Source organism: Dipodomys merriami, unplaced genomic scaffold (genome assembly GCF_024711535.1).
Source record: "Dipodomys merriami isolate MVZ:Mamm:240054 unplaced genomic scaffold, mDipMer1.0.p SCAF_36, whole genome shotgun sequence".
NCBI lineage: Eukaryota > Metazoa > Chordata > Mammalia > Rodentia > Heteromyidae > Dipodomys > Dipodomys merriami.
Genome location: NW_027205159.1, coordinates 14,499,895 through 14,521,927, shown reverse-complemented (window position 1 = coordinate 14,521,927; position 22,033 = coordinate 14,499,895). Strand labels below are relative to the sequence as shown.

Genomic DNA, 22,033 nt, shown 5'->3' with positions numbered 1-22,033 from the left:
GAAATTGGAAAGCAATCTCAACAGTAACCAGAAGGCTGAAAGCTGGGCCCTGGAAATATCAAAGAGTCAAGGCAAAACAGAGGTTCAAGTTACTACCCTGTGGCTGCTTGTGCATCCAAAGTTTAAGGCCTTGGAGATAAGATAAAAAGTCTATGCTTAATATAATTTTTAAATTATATTAAGTGAAGTAAGCCAGGCCCAAAGAAACATAGGTCCCATGGTTTCCCTTATTTGCAATATCTAGTATATGTCTGAGTCAAGCAGAAAAGGTCAGATAAGTTGATGTTAGGGAAATGAACCCTAAGATATGTATTCAATTTTTTTTCTTTCATGTGATTGTTTCTAACACATTTATAAGATTATTTCTTTGTTGCATTGTATGTCCCTCCTCCATGGTATAACCCCTGCTTTCACTATATTTGATGACAGTATAATTTGTGGAAGGGAAGGGGAAAAACAAATTGTTTAAATAGGGATACAAGTGGACCCATTGCAACAACGAGATGTACAAGTCGTTATGTCGAAACGAACTTTACTACTTTGGTGGGGGGGAGGGAGAATTGGGAGGGGAGACGGGGAGGATGGGAAGGAATGGGAAGGGGAAACAAAGGAGGAGGCTACAATGCTTGATAAGAAATGTACTCATTATCTTGCCCATGTAATTATAACCCCTCTGTACAGTATTTTCACTATAAATAAAAAGTCTATGCTGATGTTGGAGTGCTTATTGCTTCCCTCTGCTTCATAAGATAAGGGACTCCATTGTTGCAACAGGTCCACTTGAATCCTTAAATGACTTGTTTGTCCCCTTCTCCTCCACATGTTATACTGACATCAAATATAGTGAAAGCGGGGATTACATTGTGGGGGAGGGACATACAAAGCAACAAAGAAATAATCTTATAAATGCGTTAGAAACACATGCATGAAGGAAACGAAAACATTAAAATACATATTTAAGGGTTCATTTTCCTAACATCACATTATCTGACCTTTTCTGCTTGACTCATACCTATACTAGATATTGCAAATAAGGGAAACCATGGGACCTATGCTTCTTTGGGCCTGGCTTACTTCACTTAATATAATTTTTTCCAAACCTTTCCATTTCCTAACAAATGGGGAAATGTCATTCTTTCTGATGGAGGCATAGAATTCCATTGTGTATATATACCACATTTTCTTGATCCATTCATCTACTGAGGGGCATCTGGGTTGGTTCCATATCTTAGCTATGGTAAATAATGCTGCAATAAACATAGTTGTGCTACAATGTCGGTGTGGGGGGGAGGGGGGTATAATTGGGTAGGGGGGGGGGGAGACTGGGAAGGGAGGGAAGGGTAAACAAAGGAGGAGGCTGAAATGCTTGGTAAGAAATGTATGCATTATCCTGCTCATGTAATTGTAGCCCCTCTGTACAGTATGTTCTCAAATAAAATAAAATAATATTAAAAAAAAAAAGATAAGGGACTCCATTATCACTTGTATGCAAATTATTCAAAGCGTTATAACTTCAAAGATATTCATACCCTAGTATCAATACTGAACTAAATTAAAAGATTTGTTCCTGAGATCTCAGCTCTGGATCCCCTGCTGTCTCCTTTTGTAGTTTCTCTCTTTTCTCCTTTCATTGGCCAGGTATCCTGTCATCTTGGTGATCCTGTTTGTGGTTAGCAACAAGTGGCACCCAACATGGGGCTTGAATAACAAGTGAACTGAAGGATTTGGAAAAGTCAACAGAAGAGCCCTGAGGAGTTCCTGCACTAGCACCACACTTCAGGATTGCCAGGGTAACAATGGGGCAAGCTAAAAGCAAAAGGGCTGAGTATTTTAAGTCAACAAAGATGCTGCTGGCAGCCTCAGGAGCAAAAGAGAAAAGACTGAGGACTTAGCCTTTTATGTCAAAAAATATTGTCATCGGTTGCCTCCACAAGGAATGCTTCAAATTTGGTGATGGAAGGAGATTGTCAGGCCATTTGAAATGGCTCATAACCAAGGGGAAATAATCCCATTGGGAGGGAAGGGATGGTAGGGGAAAAACAAAGGAGGAGACAACAATGCTTGAGAGGAAATGTACTCATTACCTTGCTCATATAACTGTAACCCCTCTGTACAGTATTTTTACAATAAAAAATATAAAAACTGATTTTTATGCAATAATTACAATGATGTTTCAGCCTTTTCAAACTCCTCCACAATCAGAGTGTAGGTCTGTATTGGAAGCTCCTATGTAGAAAAAGGAAACCTGCTTGAAGCCTAACCAGTATTTGTAATTCAAAATGTCCTGGAATGAGGAAGCCCATAGCCAAACCTTTAGAAAGGAGCATGTCCAGCCCCCATACAAATTGGGGGGCTGCCCCATTTAGGAGGAAGAGAGGTTGGCTGAACATGGCTCAACAGTTACAGTATGATGATCAAGCTATTAATCAGGAACACAGGGCAAGAGAAAAGATAACACAGCCAGGATAAGTGACTATCTCTTCAGTACAAATCAGGCATGGAGGCCCAGAACCTTATGTTATTTTATAGCCAGGTTGATACGATCTTCATAAAACTGTATAACAAACTGAGTTAATAGAATTACTTCGCCAAATGCTTGCCTTTGAAAATACTAATTCAGAGTGTCACAATGCTTGGACCTCCTCAGGGCCACAAATGCCAACCTTTCAGATTAAAAGGAATTGTTCAGAAAATAAAAACTCCAAGCAAATTCACATCCTTGTATAACTTAAATAAACTTATCGATATAGAATGGGGGGTGACAGACCCTTCTATAGATTTCTATTGCATTCATAAAATAAGACCATGTGCCTTTCCTTTCTCTTTTTCTCTTTCCAGGTCCTGGAGACTGAAGCCTATCTAGGAAATATTTAAAAATCAATATGTGTGCTAATGTGTATTGGGATGTGTTCTTTGCTATCTAGGTCTTGATTATCTGTACACAAATGCAATTGTTAGCAGGAGTTTTGTGTTTTGCATTTTGTCTCATAGTTTCTTTGGTGTGGTCTGTTTTTCTAACACTGACCATGTTATATCATATTGGGCAAAATAATGTCATTTTGTCAGTGGGATTTATGGCCTATTTTCAATTATAAAACTTAAGTGCCTTAAAACTTTGTGCACAAGTGTGTATGTATGTTTGAACATGTTCAAAATAATCTGATATTTTTATATCAGATAATATTAAAACATTACTCTCCTCTATCAAACTAAAGTGCTTCTGTTTCATGTTGTAATATTTTTTTGTATTGATATTCCCTGGAATTGTTTCCTTGTGAACTATTATCTATACTGTTGTGAGCAGCAGACATATAAAAAATGTGAATCTTGTGTCAGAGGAATTAAAAGAATAAATTGTAATTACCAAGTGTGGGGCTTGTTAAAAGGCCCTGCTCCCAGCTAGTTGGGATTAAAAAATAAATAAAAATACAGAGAGAAAAGAAAAAGAAAAAATGGCACTGTTAGACTCAACTACAAAGAAGATCGTCATTATATCTGTGTGTCAACAAATGTGTCTGCTATTATATTAAGAAAAACTATGATTTTTGAGTTTAAAACTTTTCTAAGTGTTAATTCAAAATACAAATTACGGAAAAAAATTAAGAAGACAAGGGAATGTGAAGGAAAAAAGAGTAAAGAAAGGCTTTAGAAATAAAATTGAGGAAACAGAAAAATGATTTCCCTTAGATAAGAAAGGATTTAGAAAGTAAGAATTGTCTTAAATGTTTGTTTTGAAGTGGCTAAAGGAAGACTAATGACTGAAGGTTTAAGTTACTAGCAGATGGTCAGAATATGTCTTGAATTTATAAGTGAGAATTTGTTGGTAAAGTTTAGTAGTGAATTCAGCATGTAAATAAATGTGATTTAAATAAGTTTAGGATTAATACACTAAAACCAGCATCTCATTCTTTATGTCCACTCATGAAAGTAATAGTACATGTAGTATTCAATGTGTTAAGTTTTTAATGACATTGAACTAGTAACTAAACCAAGTTCACTTAAGTGTTTCTGTCAAAAATCCTTCAAATGAATACCTCTTAACTAAAATTTTTCCTCTAAATTCAGGAACGAGACATAGATGTCCACTTTCTCCACTTCTCTTCAATTTAGTATTAGAATGCCTAGCTAGAGCAGTAAGACAACATGCAAACATAAAGGGGATCCAAATAGGGAAAGATGAAGTAAAACTCTCCCTCTTTGCAGATGACATGATCTTGTATTTTAAGAATCCCATGGACTACATTCCCAAATTACTCAAGCTGATTCAAAACTTTGGCAAAGTAGAAGGGTACAAAATTAACCCTCAATAATTAATGGCTTTTTTGTATGCCAACAATGAGAAAAGCATGGCTAAAATCAAGAAAGCAACTTCAATCATAATAGCCCCACAAAAAATAAAATACCTAGGAATTAACCAAAGAAGTGAAGGACCTCTATGATGAAAACTTTAAAAACCTGAAAAAGGAAATCAAAACAGAACTTAGAAAGTGGAAAAACCTCCCATGCTCCTAGATTACAAGGATCAACATCGTGAAAATGTCAATACTTCCCAAGGCTATCTACAAATTCAATGTGATACCTATAAATATTCCTACCTCATTCTTCAAGGAAATAGAAGAGGCAATCCAAAATTCATATAGAACAATAAAAGACCCCAAATAACAAAATTAATCCTTAACAGAAAGAACAGTGCTGGAGGAATATCAATGCCAAATTTCAAACTCTACTACAAAGCCATAGTAATCATAACAGCTTGTTACTAGCACAAGAACAGACCTCAGGACCAATGGAATAGAATTGAAAACCCAGAAATGAACCTACAGGCCTATAGCCATCTAATCTTCTATAAGGGAGCTAAAAAAAAATAGAATGGAAGAAAGACAGCCTCTTCAGTAAATGGTGCTGGCAAAATTGGTTAATCACTTGTAGAAAACTAAAGCTAGATCCTTACAGATCACCCTGCACCAGAATCAACTCCAAATGGATCAAAGACCTTGGAGTCAAACCAGACACCCTGAAAACATTACAGGATGGAATAGGAGAAACCCTAGGTCTCCTTGGCACAGGCTGAAATTTTCTTAATAGAGACCCAGAAACACAACAAATCAAAGAAAGGTTGGACAAATGGTATTGCGTGAAATTGCAGAGCTTCTGCATGGCAAAGGACATAGCTAGCAAGATCAGTTTTTGCTGTTTAACATGTCTGTTCCCTAAGTATGTAAGTTGCTTTGGAGAGAGAGCTTCTGTAGCAATTATAGTCAGGCTCACAAAGGGACAGGTGACACTCACAAATTTTCCTGATTTAACTTTGATTCCAGGTAAGCCATGCTTAAAATCTATTTTTACGGGTCTCCATGTTACTCTGACCTGACTTGTCAGTCACCTACCTATTCTTAACTGGGAAGCAAATATTGATTAAATTCTTCCCTAGGAATTATGATTTATAAAAGCAGGAAGATAGTGATGTAAGTAACTCTGGTGTATTAACTTCCACAGGCTCAAGAGGAGCTGAAACTACTACAGCAACATATTCAAAATATAGAGTTAGAAAGAGTGGATCCTGAATCTCTAGCATATAAGGAGATAAATAGTTCTTTCCAGTTAGCTGAAACGTTTAGGATATCATAATCAAAATGGTAAGATCTATTCATCTCTAAAATATATACAATGGATTTTGCCAAAGATTGTTATCCTAAATCAAGACTACCTCTTTATTTTACTGACAGAAGCAAAAAGAGAAAGGTATATTGCTCTTATAACAACTCCCTTAACAGTCTACACAGCAGAAAGAACTGTTCATCAACTGTTCAAGGTTTAACCCACTTCTTTTAATCTCATTAGAGCTCATTCCCAATTGCTCGGTCCTTTGTCCCAGGGCAATGAGTTCATTGATCATAGGTGATTCCTCTACAATGTTTCTGCTTATACTAGTACTAAATTGCAATCTTCCCTACATAAATGGCACATTAAACATATTACAGGAATCCCATATAATGCTCAAATACAAGCCATTGTGGAATACAGTAACCATACACTCAAGTCTCAACTAAGTAAACAAGAAAGGGGAATAGGCATAGGTCACTGGACCAAAGAACAGATAGCAAACATTATGTGCCCTAAATTATGAAAATTTAATTTTGCATCCAATACTTCACCAGAAGATAAACATTGGAAGGTTCTGAAAAAATTGCCATCTTCATGTCAGTCTATATGGTAGAAGGATGACAGTGATAATACCTGGAAATTAGAAACTGTCAATGTATGGCACCATGGTCATGCTTATGTCTCCACAGGTTTTGCAGACATCTGGTTACCAGCCCAGAAACTAAAACCCAGGAATGAAGAAAAGATCATCTAATACCAAGGAACCACTGGATGAATCCTTCAGGAGGATGAAGATGACTGCAGGCACTGGATAAACAGTGCAAACCAGAACAGCAACTATTCCCATCTCTGAACAGATGAAGAAGCTTTCTCAAGAAGCTAAGAGATGCTTACAGGACAATGGACAGGAAATTAATGCCATGTCTTTGTTTGTAATGGAAGCAGCACTTATTCATAATGTGAGTGCCTCTTGCAGAGTGCAAGCCTCTGCCGGGAGGGTTCCAATGCTGGGTCAATATTATACTTAACTTATACTGTGATATGTAACAATTCAGAAGTGGGACCTGTCCATTGATATAAAGGTAGAGTAGAACTATTTAGTCAGAAAAAACTTGAGAGTCCCTGGATAATGTATCTGATTGGTTTAAGTTCCAAAATACAGAAAGGTTACCCCCAAGACAGTGCCCTTATAGAAAAAAATGTTACTGTATATTTAGCTCCTGAAACAGAATTTACAGTTCTTCTAACATAAGGCTTCAATTGGCCATTAATACCATGATTAAAGCTTCCTTTTTATTGAGGAAAGCCCTTCTGTACAAAATATCCTATTGCAAAATTTAGTCGGAACTGCTGTCAACTTAGAAGGGGACAAATTTATAACCTAGGATAAAATTAGTCAGCAAAAAGATGAAATCATAGAGAATGAGTTAAGTATGGACCTTGAATTTATAGTTCATCAAAAATGTTTATGTTTCATTTTTGTGGACTATCTTAGTAACTGTTTTGTAGCAATACTTGCTTTGTCTAAAGGAAAATTACTTGGAATTGGTTGGTCTTTTGTTTGTGGAAGAAAAACATCTCGTGTTCTGAAGAGAAATTATTCAGGACTGTGTTACATTGGGAGGATGTACCTCTATTACTTAATAATTTGACTCACCAGAATAAGGGATGAATGAAACATGATCTCCAGAAAATTGTGATGATAACCTTATACTATTAAGTACTGATGATAGATTTGTAGCTACAGCATTTATTTTACCTGACCCTAAACTTGTGGAGTAGGTGTGGAGTAGGTGTCAGCTAGCTTGTCTTTTCAACAAGACAACAAATGTTAGGGCCATAATTCTGGAAGAAATAAATCAGGAAATAATGGAGTTAATATCAAATATTTGACAAAAATGAGCTTCCAGAGATTATTTGCTGATGAAAAACAAGAATTTGAAGGGTTATATTGCTTTAATATAACTAACAATTCTCAAAAAATTCAGAACGAGTTAGAGCAGCTCAAAATGGAATTAAACAAGTTAAAAATTATTAATGACTGGCGGCTGTCTTGGCTATGTCTCTTCTTGGGTTCAAGAGCTTCCATCTTAGGGGTTGTCTTATTGGTTCCCTGTCTGTTCCAATGTTTATCATCAGCTTGTTTTCACAATGTAATGAACTCTGGAGTTGAGCTGTGAGACCTAGAAAAGGTTAAGAGATTGGAAAGCCATCTCTGACTGCATTCAGAAGGTTGAGAGTTGTGCCTAGGAAAGGTAAAACTGTCAAGGCTAAACAGAGGTTCAATTTTCTCCCTTAAGTGTGAGCTGCTTAGACATTTAAGACCTTAGAGATGAAAAAAAAAGTCTATGTTAAAGTTGGATTTTTTTGGGGGGGAGTCCGGTCGTGGGGCCTGAATTCTGGGCCTGGGCACTGTCCCTCAGCTCTTCAGCTCAAGGCTAGAGCTCTACCACTTGAGGCACAGCGCCACTTCCGGCATTTTTTTTTTTTTTTTTTTTTTTTTTGCTTATGTGGTGCTGAGGAATCGAACCCAGGGCCTCATGCATGCAAGGCAAGTGCTCTACCACTGAGCCACCTTCCCAGCCCCAAGTTGGATTTTTTTTTTGTACCTTTGCATGTTCCTCCCCAATGGTATAACCCCTGTTTTCATTGTATTTGATGTTGGTATAATTTGAGGAGGGGAAGGGAAAAAACAAAGTGTTTAAATAGGAATACAGGTTTACCCATTGAAACAATGAGATGTACAAGGCACTACATTGAAAAACAAACTTTACTATATAGGAGGGGGGGAGTAGAAAGGGGGAGGGTAGTTGAAGAGGTGGGAGGGAAGGGAGTAGGGGAAAAACAAAGGAGGAGGCAACAATGCCTGAAAAGAAATGTACTGATTACCTTGCTCATGTGACTGTAACCCCTCTGTACAGTATGTTCACCATAAAACTTATGTGGGCTGGGAAGGTGGCTCAGTGGTAGAGCGCTTGCCTTGCATGCCTGAGGCCCTGGGTTCGTTTCCTCAGCACCACATAAGCAGAAAAAAAAAGCCGGAAGAGGCACTGTGGCTCAAGTGGTAGAGCGCTAGCCTTGAGCTGAAGAGCTGAAGCACAGTGCCCAGGCCCAGAGTTCAGGCCCCCCAACCAGACCCGCCCCCCAAAAAAGAGTGTTTATTGCTTCCCTCTGCTTCTAAGGGAGGCATTTATCACTTGTGTGCAAACTATGCTTCATGTTAATGCTGTTAATTTCAAAGATATGGATACCCTAGTCTCTGCACCTACCTGTAGTCACTTTGTCTATACTTCTTTTTCTTTTTGTACGTTTTTTATTGTAAGCATACTGTACAGAGGGGTTACAGTTATATGAGCAAGATAATGAGTACATTTCCTATGGAGCATTGTTGCCTCCTCCTTTGTTTTTCCCCACCATCCCTTCCTTTCCCACCTCCTTAACTCCTGCCCCCGCCCTCCCCTAAGTGGTAAAGTAACATAGTGTCTTGTACATCTCATTGTTACAATAGGTCAACCTGTATCCCTACTTATGTCCTTTTTAAATTATGTTTTTTATTGTAAAGATACTATACAGAAGGGTTACAGTTACATGAGTAATATAATGAGTACATTTCCTATCCAGCATTTTTACCTCCTCCTTTGTGTTTCCCCTACCATCTCTGCCTGTCCCACTTCCCCAACTCCTCCCTCCCCACCCGAAGTTGTAAAGTTCGTTCTTGTACATCTCATTGTTACAGTGGGTCAGCTGTATCCCTATTTCAGCATTTTGTTATTTCCCTTCCCCTCCCCAAATGAGAAAAATGTATGTACAAGATGTAGGGCACCGGAATAAAATACAGTGAAACAGAGATTTTACCATGGGGCAAGAACATACAAGAGAAACAAAAAAAATCATATAGTATGTTGTAAGTACATTAAAAACAATTTACTTTGCCTGTTCTGAACTAAATTAAAAAGCCTTGTTAAGGGATCTCAGGATTCAGAAGCAGGTGCTGAGCTCTGGATCTCCTGCTGCCCCTTTTCTATTGTGCCATCTTTCTCAGTTCGGAGGCCCAGTATCATGTCATCATCATGCTGTTTCTGATGGTGATTACAGACAGGTTTAAAACTTAAAAGAGGGGCTGCACCTGTTCTCGTACTGGCCAATGACTTAGATCTATTGCATGAGGTAACAGAAGAGGAAATGCCTCAGTTATCTTTGTAATTATGTATTCTGGTACCAATCAACTTATGTTTCACGTAGTGACTTGTTGAAAGAGTTTAATGCATATTTAAAGTATTTGCTAAAATTTTTTGGTGAATATTCCTGAGAATCATGCACTTAAAGTTGTCATCTTGATCTTTCACAAGCCCTCAATGACATTTCATGGAAAAACTCCATTTTTGTCTCCCTTTCAAAGATGTAGCACACATGCCCTTTTCTTTTGAATCATTTGATGATTTACATAGTATCCTTGGGTCCAAGCCAGGCTGGTCACATTCCTGTTTACAATTAGCTTGTAAGGCTGACATTTTATTGGCCCTTCATTTAATGATGATAACTGTTACTATTGTGATAATTTCACATCATGAATCATTTAAACATGGAAACAACTTGATTGTGCTCCATTTCTCACTAAAGCATTTGAGACCAGAAAAATCCGCTTTTGGAAAAATACTGCCTACCTCAGTTTACTTTAGAATGATGCTCACACAACTGAAAACAAATGCTAGAATAGTAGGAATCATAATTGATGCTGGGAGGCAGAGATCAGGTTTGTAGTCCTAGCTATTTAGGAAGCTGGGATCCTAAAGATTCTGGTTGCAGGACAATCGAAGAAAAATATGGTCACAAAGCCTATCTCGAAAGTGACCACTAAAAATATTGTTGAGTGTATGGCTCACGTAATCAAGGACCATTTAAGCAAATGTAATTTCCTATGCTCAACCCCAGTACTTACAAATAACCAAATAGCAAGACAATATATCCTTCTCAATCGTTCTTAATTTAAAAGAAATACCAAAAACTAATCTAATTCTAGGTAAGGTTCTGCGAACTCTAACCTTGATATCTTTTCTAGGAAATTTAGCAAAATAAGCTATTTTAACAAACTAACAAGAGTTATTTGCATAAAATTATTTGGGCCATATATGGCAAAATTCTGGGCAATAATCTCTGTAAAAGCCAATAAATCATGATGAGCAGATAAAATTAGAGCAAATGTTTCATATCTCCACAAAGTTTTTACTGTTTCCTTTAGTATAATTTTTATGATTTGTGTATTTAATTTTTTGTCACTTAGCATAACAAACTAGAAACTGGTTATCATTCTATAAATGATTAAATCTAAGTCTCATTCCAGTAAAAGGAGTTGAGGACATAAGGACTTGGAAAAGAAAAGTACACAGATACACTCAAAAATAAAATCAACTCATGAATCCATTTTAAATACAACTGCTTGCTTAGAAAATAATTGTGAAGGGCCTGGGAAGGTGGCTCAGTGGTAGAGCACTTGCCTTGCATGCCTGAGGCCCTGGGTTCGATTCCTCAGCACCACATAAGCAAAAAGAAAAAAAGCCAGAATTGGGGCTGTGGCTCAAGTGGTAGAGCGCTAGCCTTGAGCTGAAGAGCTGAGGGACAGCGCCCAGGCCCAGAGTTCAGGCCCCATGACTGGACCCAACAAAAAAAAGAAAAAGAAAATAATGTGAAGAAATGTTAAATTAAGAATAACACTAATGCCTATTACTCAATACCAAATTTGAATTGTGGAAAATGAGTAACAATATGAAATATGTCATGACCTCACTTACTGATGGAAAATATAATGGGTACAAAGCATACTTTAAAGATGTTTGTACTAGAGAATGTATTTCTATGTTTTGTGGAAATAAGTGCTTAACACTATAGATAATATCATTGTTATTGTTTTGTTATTGTTTTCTGTCATAATATATGTCCCTGAAATGTTCAGAAAATATAAATATTCACCAAAATTCTTCTTTAGCAAAAACAAGCCATTTCAGCCAGGTGCCAGTGGCTCACTCTGCAATACAAGCTACTTACTCAAGAGGTCCAGATCTGAGGATCACAGTTCAAAGCCAACTCCAGTTAACTATTAAAAATTCCAAAAGTAGAGCTGTGGCTCAAGTGGTAGAGCCTTGAGCCAAAAATTCTCAGGGATTGCTCCCAGGCTCTGAATACAAGTACCGGTATCATCACACAGAAAATGAAAAGAGCCATTTCAGTTTTCATATACTATCTATAGAACTAAAGCAGACTATGCCAACATGACTTAAACTGTCACTCTCCTATGCTAATACATAATACTGTGGCTGTAACAACATCACCAAATTTGGTGACCACATGCTGAAAAGGAAAAGAGTAAGGATCATAGAGGAGTGTCCATTGTGCCCTGGTGGGATTCAGGCTCCTAAATGTCTTTAATAAAGACCTGAGGCAATCAAAGGAGGAAGGACTTATAAAAGGGCACTTTGTATTCTGCCATTCAGGCTCCTTTGCCTGATGCTCTTAGTCTGGATTCATACATTAGAACCAGGTGTATTATCCCGATGTCAGGCCAGAAGCTCTTCAGAGTGAATTGTTTGTGTCCAACAAGCAGGAATACATAATTTGGGCCTAGGAAGTGTGAATCTATAAGAGTATTGTGATATGATTACATAAAAATGATCTGATCTCAAGGACCAGGAGCAAGTGGCAGTTTTATTTTGGGGATGACTGACATTTGCAGTATGAAGCCCCTCACAACAGGAGACTGTCTAGAAGCTGAGATGACAGGGAACAAAGAAGGGCTAGTCAGTCTAGAAGACTTCACTCTGAGACACACAGGGAGTCTCTAGGTCAGAGATACACAAGGCCAGTGTGGTTAGGAATTTCCATGACCTGGGTTTATCTTTCCTGATTGCTTGATGTTGTGGATGGAGTTTTCTGCAGCCCACACTCTATCTACTTCTTTAGTGGTCAAAATCAGTGCCACTTTGTGGAAATTTGAAATAACGGATATGTAAAATTAAATTTGGCAATACAAATCTGCCTTTAAAGAAAACGGTAAAGAAATGTGTGGTTTGAATAAATGACATGAAGCATTAATAGACATCTTTATCTCATTTATATCATACAGTTGCATATGCTCTAGTTTGTCTAGACTATAATCTTGCAAAGTCTCGAGATCTATATTACATTAATGGGGTTCTAAACAAACAGAGACCTGTCTCCATCTGGTGCCTATACTGGAGGATCCAACTTTTTAGAGATGAGAGTTCTATCCGTGGATGAGAATGAAAACCCAGACACTTGTCAAGGCCACTTCCATGTAGATCCAAGTATAAGGAGTGGAATACCAGCCACTAAGAACCTACACATGAATACTGTGTGCCTTTTCTAGTTACTTTAAGACTGATAACACTGGGAAATAATAGATTGATAAATATTACCAGTAACTAGATGTACATACCAGGATCTGTGAATGTGTAAACCAAAATGGGAATCTCTCTAAAATACTAAGAAAATCCTCCTTGTTTACACTCAAGAATTTTTTGTTTGATTTTTTAAAAATATGTTTTTATTGTAAAATACTGTACAGAGGAGTTACAGTTGCACGAGTAAGGTAATAAGTACATTTCCTATTAAGCATTGTTATCTCCTCCTTTGTTTAAGGCCTACCATCCTTTCCCTTCCCACCTCTCCAACTCCTCCCCCCTCCCAACTCTGACAACTAAGAAATGGTGCTTAGGCATAGTTACAAATCTGGACAGCTGGTGCGCCTGCTAAGAATTTTAATTTTACTTCTTATACTTGCATTTTCAGAATAGTTTGTGTTAATTTTCCTAAATGCTGTGTAGCATGGATCCAATTCTATCTAGGCTTTTGCCTATAGAAATTATTTGTTTTACCACTAATTGTTCAATAGATACTGTGTTCTCCATTGTATTGTTTTTCACCCTTTCCAGAAAGCAAAGAACTGTAAGTGGAAGAGATTGGTAGGAATATCAGGTATCCTCTACATCCACATGCCTATTTCTGGACCAGAACAAGATGAGCTATAAAATCTACAGCTTTTCTTTTGAAAATCTTTTTTGTATAATTTTATCTTCTTGTTTACTTTGTGAACCCAATTGAATATCACAGCTCAGATCCTTGTAAGTATAGATGTGTCTCTTTAATAAGACAGCATGTGCATTGTCAGATCTGTGCTGGTGGGGCAGAAGAAGATAAGTAAGCTGGAAAGGATGGTCCCTGATTTTTTTTCAACCAAAAGTTTCAAATGAGTACCACTGTCATCAGATGTAGGCACAAATATGAGCAGCTGGGGCAGCCAGCCTTACACTTGTGTTTCCCTGGGAGGTTTATGTTATGACTTGTATCACTGTGGGAGAGTCACTGCATATTGCATACAGAAATAAGTTGTAACATCTTTAGGCTGCAGGCTGTTTATGGTAAAAGTGAACTCTGTCCCAGATCAACTGCCCCTCACTTTGATGGGACCCCAGATTGCAAACTGAATGCTCTATATCAAAGGAGCTTGGAGATTGTTCCTGCTTCCTGTTGATACCAGTGTAAGTAACTGCTAATATTGTGACTAGCCCTAGAGGTGATGGTGACTCTGTCTCCTAGAGACACAGAGAGTGACAGAGACTGCGTCAGTTGGGTGTCACATCTGTCACCTAACATTGAAATCACAAAACTTGTTGACACTGTACTTGATTTTAGTACCCTGCATCTTGATTACACATTTGTCTAATCTGGGGAGGGAAAGGGGAATAACAAAATGCTGACATATTGCAACATTGCAACAATGATACCCACAGGATGGTATATTGGAAATGAACTTTACACGGTATATTGGAAATGAACTTTACAACTTCTGGCAAGGAGTGCAGGGGTGGGGAGGAGGGGGAGGAGTGTGGGAAGTGAGTGAGGGAAGGGATAGTGGGACAAAAACAAGGGAAGGGCTAACAATGCTCAAAAAGTAATGTACTCATTGCCTTGCTCACGTAACTGTAACCCCTCTGTATAGCATCTTTACAATAAAATAAAATTAAAAATAGTACATTAATTTATTAAAAGACTTCCTTGAAGAACTATTGTTAAAATATGGTTTACAATATTGTGTTAAGTAAATCAAGGGATTGTTTTTCCTTACCTGGAAGCCAGAGCAGCAGAAATCCCAGGAGCTAAGCAGGGGCCCTCATGTCCATGCGGTATGCTGACTGGGACTGAGTCCTGACCAGAATGTGAACAGACTATTATGGCATCCTAAAAGCAGTGGGCTGGGCTCTGGGCACGGGTAAATTGCAGGGACTAGAAGTGTGGTGCACAGCTATAAGGCTGCAGATTTTAGTATCTTAGCTCAGACAGGTTGTCCTTAATGTGCGCAGGATACATTAAGGTCAACCCAGCCAGAATAATACAAATGTGCTAGCATGGGATGGTATTCTCTTGGGTCCAGTGAACTAAATGAATTTATGTCCCGTGATATGAGTGAATTGTGATATCCATGTTGGTCATGAAATACTTTTTGGCTAGCTTTTTAACTAAGCCAATCTTCCAGGAAAAGATAGTTCCAGAGATATATAAGTAATTATTTTTTTACCAGATTCCCTGACTCATTAGCTTGTTTCTTTTTTTTAACAAACTTTATTGTTTAGTGATCATGAAGAGAATTACCCAATTACTCAGAAATAGAACGAGACTTAAGACTGAAGATAGATGGAGAGATAGATAGATGAATAGAGAGAAGCCTAAAATATTTCAATGAATGATGAAGACATATGTGGAAATATTCTTTGTGAAATATATTGTCATGTTCTGCAAAGTACAGTCTATCTACTGGGTATCTGCTATCACCTCCACCTAAGCCATTTGTTGCTCTCCACTCTTGAATGCACTTTTTCATAACCAGGATTTAGGACAGTTAACATCAGACTTTGGCTCTCTGTCTTCTGAAAGGACACAGATTCATGAACAGCTTTGTGATCATTCCACGCGTCTGAGCTAGAAGTCTCCTACACCTTTGGATGACATTCATGTTTCTGTCCTTTCAAATTGTTCCCATTCCGAAACTGAGATATTCTTTATCCTACAAACTGAAGTCTACTCAGATTACTCTGCTCTATAAACATGTGCATTACTATGTTACCCATCTCTTTTAGTGTCAAACTGAAGAAATCGTTAGTAACTGAACTGCTGTCTGGGCTTGTAACCCAGACAAGCAGAACCCCAAAACCCTACTTGCAATAAATATCCTTAAGCAAAAAGATACGGATATATTACAGCAATAGAAGAGTATTTATGAAATCTTGAGTTCAATCCTCAGTAGCACAGAAAAAAACACAAAAAGAAAGACCAGCTTCTTAAACTAATGCCATACATTTTCATGTGCAGAATTCCCTGGTGCTGACAGGGCTTCTGTGTGGCTGCCCTGCAGAACACTAAGATGATCCCCATATTATCGCTGAGCTAACGCTGAAGAACCATGAGCATTCAGATCCTAATGTTATGATGACATTTATAAATGTAAAAATTTCCCAATCCAGTGACTACTCAAGCTGTAGAAGTGAATGAATCATTATGATACTGGCAAGTATTAAGTGCATTAATCTTTCTTTGAAGACAGTAACTTCACACATTTCCAATCTAATTGTCTGTTAATACAAGTGTATTAGCATATGAACAGGCACTACTAACATTTCACTGTGCCTTTTCTACAAAGTCTGTGTAAAAAGGATTTTTCTCAGTGGACCCTTGTATTTTTATGCTAAGAGGTAGAAGACCTCAAATGTCAGTGAGTTGTGGAAAGTACTTAGATCACTGGAGGTGCTGCCTTTGGGAAGGTTAAAGGAGTAAATCAGATCTCTTAAGAGTCAATTGCTATGATGTGAAGACAACCAAATAATCAGCCTCTTCAACATGTGGCTTTCTAATAACACATCATATCCTGATACAGACATGACATCCCTTACCTGAGAACAGACAAATAAGGACACTGCACCTAGGACTTTCTAACTCTAAAAGTATATATTAAACAAAACTGTTCTTTGTATAGTGCATAGGTACTTTGTTATAAAAACTGGGAATGAGCTAATGAAGGCATGTGTATGTGTGTGTACACAAGCATGTATATACAGATGCACATATGTGTGTGTTTAACATGTGGGTTAAATAGACATATGTGGCTAATAAAGAAGTAAGGAGAATCTTTTACCCTTGATACTTATCCTGTAAACACAGCTGATTTTTTTTCTGCCAGTCCTCATGCTGGAATGCAGGGCCTCGGCACTTTCCTTGCACTATGTATACTCAAGACTAGTGCTCTACCACATGAGTCAGAGCTCTATTCCCAGATCTTTTTGGACAATTAGAAATAAGAGTCTTTCTTTCCTGTCTGGGTTGGCTTTGAACCACAATCTTCAAATGTCAGTCTCCTGAGTAGCTGTAGTTACAGTTGTGAGCCACCAGCCCCTGGCTTGCACAAGGCTTCTTAGACCTAACAAGGAACACTTGTTATCTTGCTGAACTGAATATTCACATTCAGTAGATCTGAGATGGTTTATAATTTTGCCTTTGTCACATGGTCTTCGTGATGTTGTTGATGCTGAATTCTGTACAAACTCTGAAGAGAAAGAAATAATACTGCATCCCTATTTATTTGTTTACTTTTTATATTGTTAAGAAAGATTTTGGTTTGTTTATGAAGAGATTCTTACATATTTCATGTAAAAACTTCATTTTCCATTGACCTGTGACTTAATGAAACTTTCCAGTGTTGCTTGCAATATGTTGATGATACTTAGATTCAATATGGAAATGTTTTGGGTAATGAAATCTTGATCAAATCCTTGAGTTTTGGGTCATATGACCACAAAGGGTGGCCAGCTCTCAACTTCTATTATACAGTTTCTACAGGAAGTGTATTTCCCACAATGCTTTTCCCTCTCTGGTTTCCTGAGGATATGCTAAATGAGGGCCTCACATAGGATTCTAGGGCCTAAGATGACTCAGTCATATCCATCCCCAGATATACAGGAGGAAATAGTTGAGAGCTGTAGACAACTGAGGATTCATAAATTTTTACATATTTTATATGTATTCGGTATGTTTTATATTTTCATTGTACAAATACTGTATAGAGGGATACAGCTACATGAATAAGGTAATGAGTACATTTCCTTTCATGCATTGTTACCTCGTCCTTTGTTTTGCTCCTATCCTTTCCCTCCTCACCTCCCAACTCCTCCCTCCCCCACAAGTTGTAAAGTTTGTTTGAAAGATAGTGTCTTGCACATCTCATTATTACAATGGTTCAGCCTGTATTATATAAGTTTTTATACATTATGTGTGTCTAAGTATGTTTTTTCCATTAATGCATACATGTGAATATCTATCAGTAATTTCATATACGTAAGCCCATTTCTAATTCCTCTGATATTGATTGATGTTTATGTGTCAATTGCAAATTAATTGTTTCTTTTCAGAAGGTTCTATGGTAGATGCAACTGCATTACTTTTATTTACATAATGTCATATTTGTCTCTGTTTTCTATCACTTTATATTTATTTTATAAATATATTATGTAATCAGTTCTCATAAAAATGCATCCTCTCTATGTGTTCATGTTTCATATAAAACCAGTCATCATTTCAACAATAATAAAGTGTAACAAACTCCTCTAAATCTAGGTGCTCATAACACAAATCATTTATGTTAGTGCAAAGACAAATTCACACTTGCACTGATGTGCCCAATCCAGGCAGGGCTCAGCTTCTTCATTTTGTTGCAGGTCCCTGGTCTTGTCTCCATTGTGTGCAATTGTTTGATCTGGAACAGAGACATAAGAGGAAGTGACCACTTAGAATTATATACATTCTGTTCTGGTGAATCTATTGTAACAAATTTATGTCCAAATATCCCCTGAACAGGACCATGAATTTTTATCAAATTGCTAATAAACATTTATTCCATTATACTTTCAAAGGATTGGATCATATAACTGAGAAATAATCATGAATTTGCAGTTTGGCATCCAAGAATAAAAATTAGTTTCAGTTAATTAGACAAAGATGTAGTTGTGTTGCTACCATTTTTTTCTTAACAGGTCTTCGTTGAAGTAAAAATCTCCTAAAGCTTAGATTCCAAAACATCCCATGGAAACCTGTTAACTTGTTGAAACACAGAGCATCATTCCTTGAAGAAATGTGAATCAGCTATTTTGCATTTGTAACCAGTGCTCAGGGATGATAAGAATATTTCTGGTTTCAGAAAAAGAATGAGTAGAAATGCTTAATTATATATATTTAGGTAACACATCTGACTCCATTATATTCCATATGTGTGTTTGCCTGTGTATGTGCTTTTCTAGAAAGGTATTCCAGTGTTAAATGTTGACAACAAATATTTAATGTAATTTCTCATTTTGTAATTACAATTATTACAATGAATTTTTCTTGATATGATAATAGACTCAATAATAATATCTAGAAATAACTCCACGTGAGCTCCAGTCACAACTCTTAGATAGGAAGTAATAATAACAGCTGACTTGTCAATCATACAGCAATAGCAGTATGCTGGAGTCCCAGTGAAACTTTATTTTTCTTTTCTGATGACTCCCAGACTTGTGAGGAGACAATGAGGAGCCCAGGTGAGAATTAGAAATCTGATGGGAACTTCTGTTAAAATGCCTGAGTAGAGAGGAGAACTGAGATCCAACTCTGACATTTCTGGCTGGTCTTCCACAAAATGCTACAATTGTGGATAAACATTGCATTAATTGTTCCTGTTAAGATGTTCCATAAGTAACTTAAAGTTATTCCATAAGTTCATATACATTCCAGACCTACACTTCTTCTATGAATGATACCTTGATGAAATCAGAGCATTTCCAACTTCATGCCACTTTTTCCCAGATGGATTGGAAAGCATCATGGCAAAACAATTTATAGAATCTGAAGCAGATGCACACTGGGCACTGGTGGAGACTTGTGAATTCCCCAAGTCCTAGCCTGTGAGATGTCATAGTTCCAGGTGTCTAAGGTGATAGAAGTGGATACAAGGCAAACAAGATTAATGATGCCCTCCTGAAATGTTTTTTTTTTTATATATAAAGCCACAGAGGTTGACCAGGTAAGATTGTGAATATAGCTCTCATTGAAAAAGAGTTCAGTCTCAGACTTCTGGGACCTATGAACCATTTTACAGGGTTTCACCACACACCATTCTCTTAAGTAGAGCCAGAGCCCCAGGACATAGAAGGCAGACATTACTCTGCTTTGTGCAATTTTGTATATTCCCCAGATTGATCCAGCCGAAAGACACTGATCAAACTCTGGTGATGGCTTGATGGTCAGGCAGGGTTTGATGAACACACAGAGCAGAAGCTAGAAAAGGCACAACTGGGATTCCAGGTTCTGAACAGAAAGCATATCAAAAGATGTAGTCTACGTGTACTGAAAGGTAGTATTATAAATTTCATCACAGAGAGAATAATCATCACAGAAGACACTTGGTTTTTAGAGTAAAGGTTGGCTATAATATTACTGAAGAAAAAATTGAATTTTCAATAAATACCTAATTGTTCTTCTGGTCTTTATATTCAGGTAATTATTCTGGTTGTTACAGATTGCATTTTGTTGTATTGTCATAAACTCTTCATCTCTACTCAGAGTCACTCTTATATTGACCTCAATATCTTCCTCCTAGGCAGACTCACACAATCTGCTGGGCTGCTCCCCAGACCAGCCAGCAGCTGGGTGAGGGCAGTTCACCCAGCCAGATGGGAGGTTTTTGTTCAAGGCTGTATCACTGTGGGAGGAGTATGTTTACCTTGAAAACAGTAATAAACTCCAACATCCTCAGCCTCCACCCTGCTGATTGTCAGTGTGAAATCTGTGCCTGACCCACTGCCACTGAATCTGTCTGGGACCCCAGAATCTCGTTTGGAAACTAAATAGATCAGGCGATGTGGAGACTGGCCTGGTTTCTGTAGGAACCAATGCAAATAGGTGTTTCCATTGCTATGCAGAAGGCTCTGACTAGACCTGCAGGAGATGGAGGCTGGCTCTCCCAGGGTGACAGGCATGGACCTTGGAGTCTGGGTCATCACAACATCTCCACTGGATCCTGGAATTAGAATAAGGCAGAGAGAGCAAGGTTATATATAAACATAGAGAGCCATGCATGAATTACTTTTATTTAAATATATGTTTCCTCTTTTTCATATTCATGATTTAATTTTTAATTTAAAATACTAAGTATAAAAAGTAATATCCTTGCAGCACAAAAGTGTCTCTAGGAGTTGAGCAGTATTCCCACCTAGCAGTCTTCACTCAAGCACAGGTTCTTGCTCTTTCTGGACTGTTTCTCACTCTCTCAGACCTAAACCTCATTGCCCTACCATGAACATTTAACACATGGATAAATTACCACTGGTCCATGAGAGCTAACCTCCCACCCTCTCTAATTCCTCACTTCCCTTTGCCCTTACCAGAGATCCAGAGCATTAACAGCCATAGCAGCTGAGACAAGGACTTCATTTTTAGGAGTGGAATGAGGAGTCTAGACAGGTCAAAGCAAGATCATAGCTGAGCCTTTATTTCAGACTTAGAAAGGAAGGTCCTTCTTAGGGAGCAATATGCAAATAGCCAGGTGGGTGCAACAGTGTAAGAAAAGAAAAAGGAACAGTGTCAATGGGCCATCCTTCTTTCCTCTTCAGAGAACGTTCTTTTAAGTCTTTAGCCCTCTTATTTCTTGGGCAGTTGTTTCTTTGAGAATTTGTTGTTGGGGCATTTTATTTTTCAAGTTCTAAGTATATTTTAGATATGAGACCCTAATCCATTGCATTGCTCGTGAAGATCTTCTCCCAATCTGTGGGCTTTCTATTGATCTTGCTAGCTATGTCCTTTGCCATGGAGAAGCTCTTCAGTTTTGTGCAGTCCTATTTGTTCAAACTTTCTTTGATTTGTTGTGTTTCTGGGTCTCTTTGAAAAAAATTTCAGCCTGTACCTAGGAGAACTAGGGTTTCTCTGATTCCATTCTGTAATGTTTTCAGGGTGTCTGCTTTGACTTTGAGGTCTTTGATCCATTTGGAGTTGCTTTGTTGCAGGGTGATATATACGGATCTAGCCTTGGTTTTCTACAAGTGATTAAGCAATTTTGCCAGCACCATTTACTGAAGAGGCAAGAACTCTAATAACAACAGATGATGGAGGGTATGTGGACAGAAGGGAACATTAATGCTCTGTTGGTGGGAGTATAAACTTGTTCAACCACTTTGGAAAGTAGTATGGAGGTTTCTCAAAAGATTCCACATAAAGCTCCCCTATGACCCAGCAATGCCACTTTTGGGCATTTACTCAAATGATCACAAACAAGACTATAATAAAGCTACCAGCACAACTATGTTTATTGCAGCATTATTTACCATAGCTAAGATAT

The 22,033-nt window shown here is 37.8% G+C and overlaps 1 gene segment (V, D, J or C); it reads right to left on the bottom strand.

Annotated features, from left to right (window-relative positions):
* Positions 1–18,202: 18,202 nt before the first annotated feature.
* On the bottom strand, positions 18,203–21,147 carry LOC138804224 (immunoglobulin kappa variable 2-30-like). The segment is given in 3 exon segments: positions 18,203–18,418; positions 20,423–20,719; positions 21,084–21,147. Coding segments are annotated over 3 exon segments (465 nt in total).
* Positions 21,148–22,033: the final 886 nt, after the last annotated feature.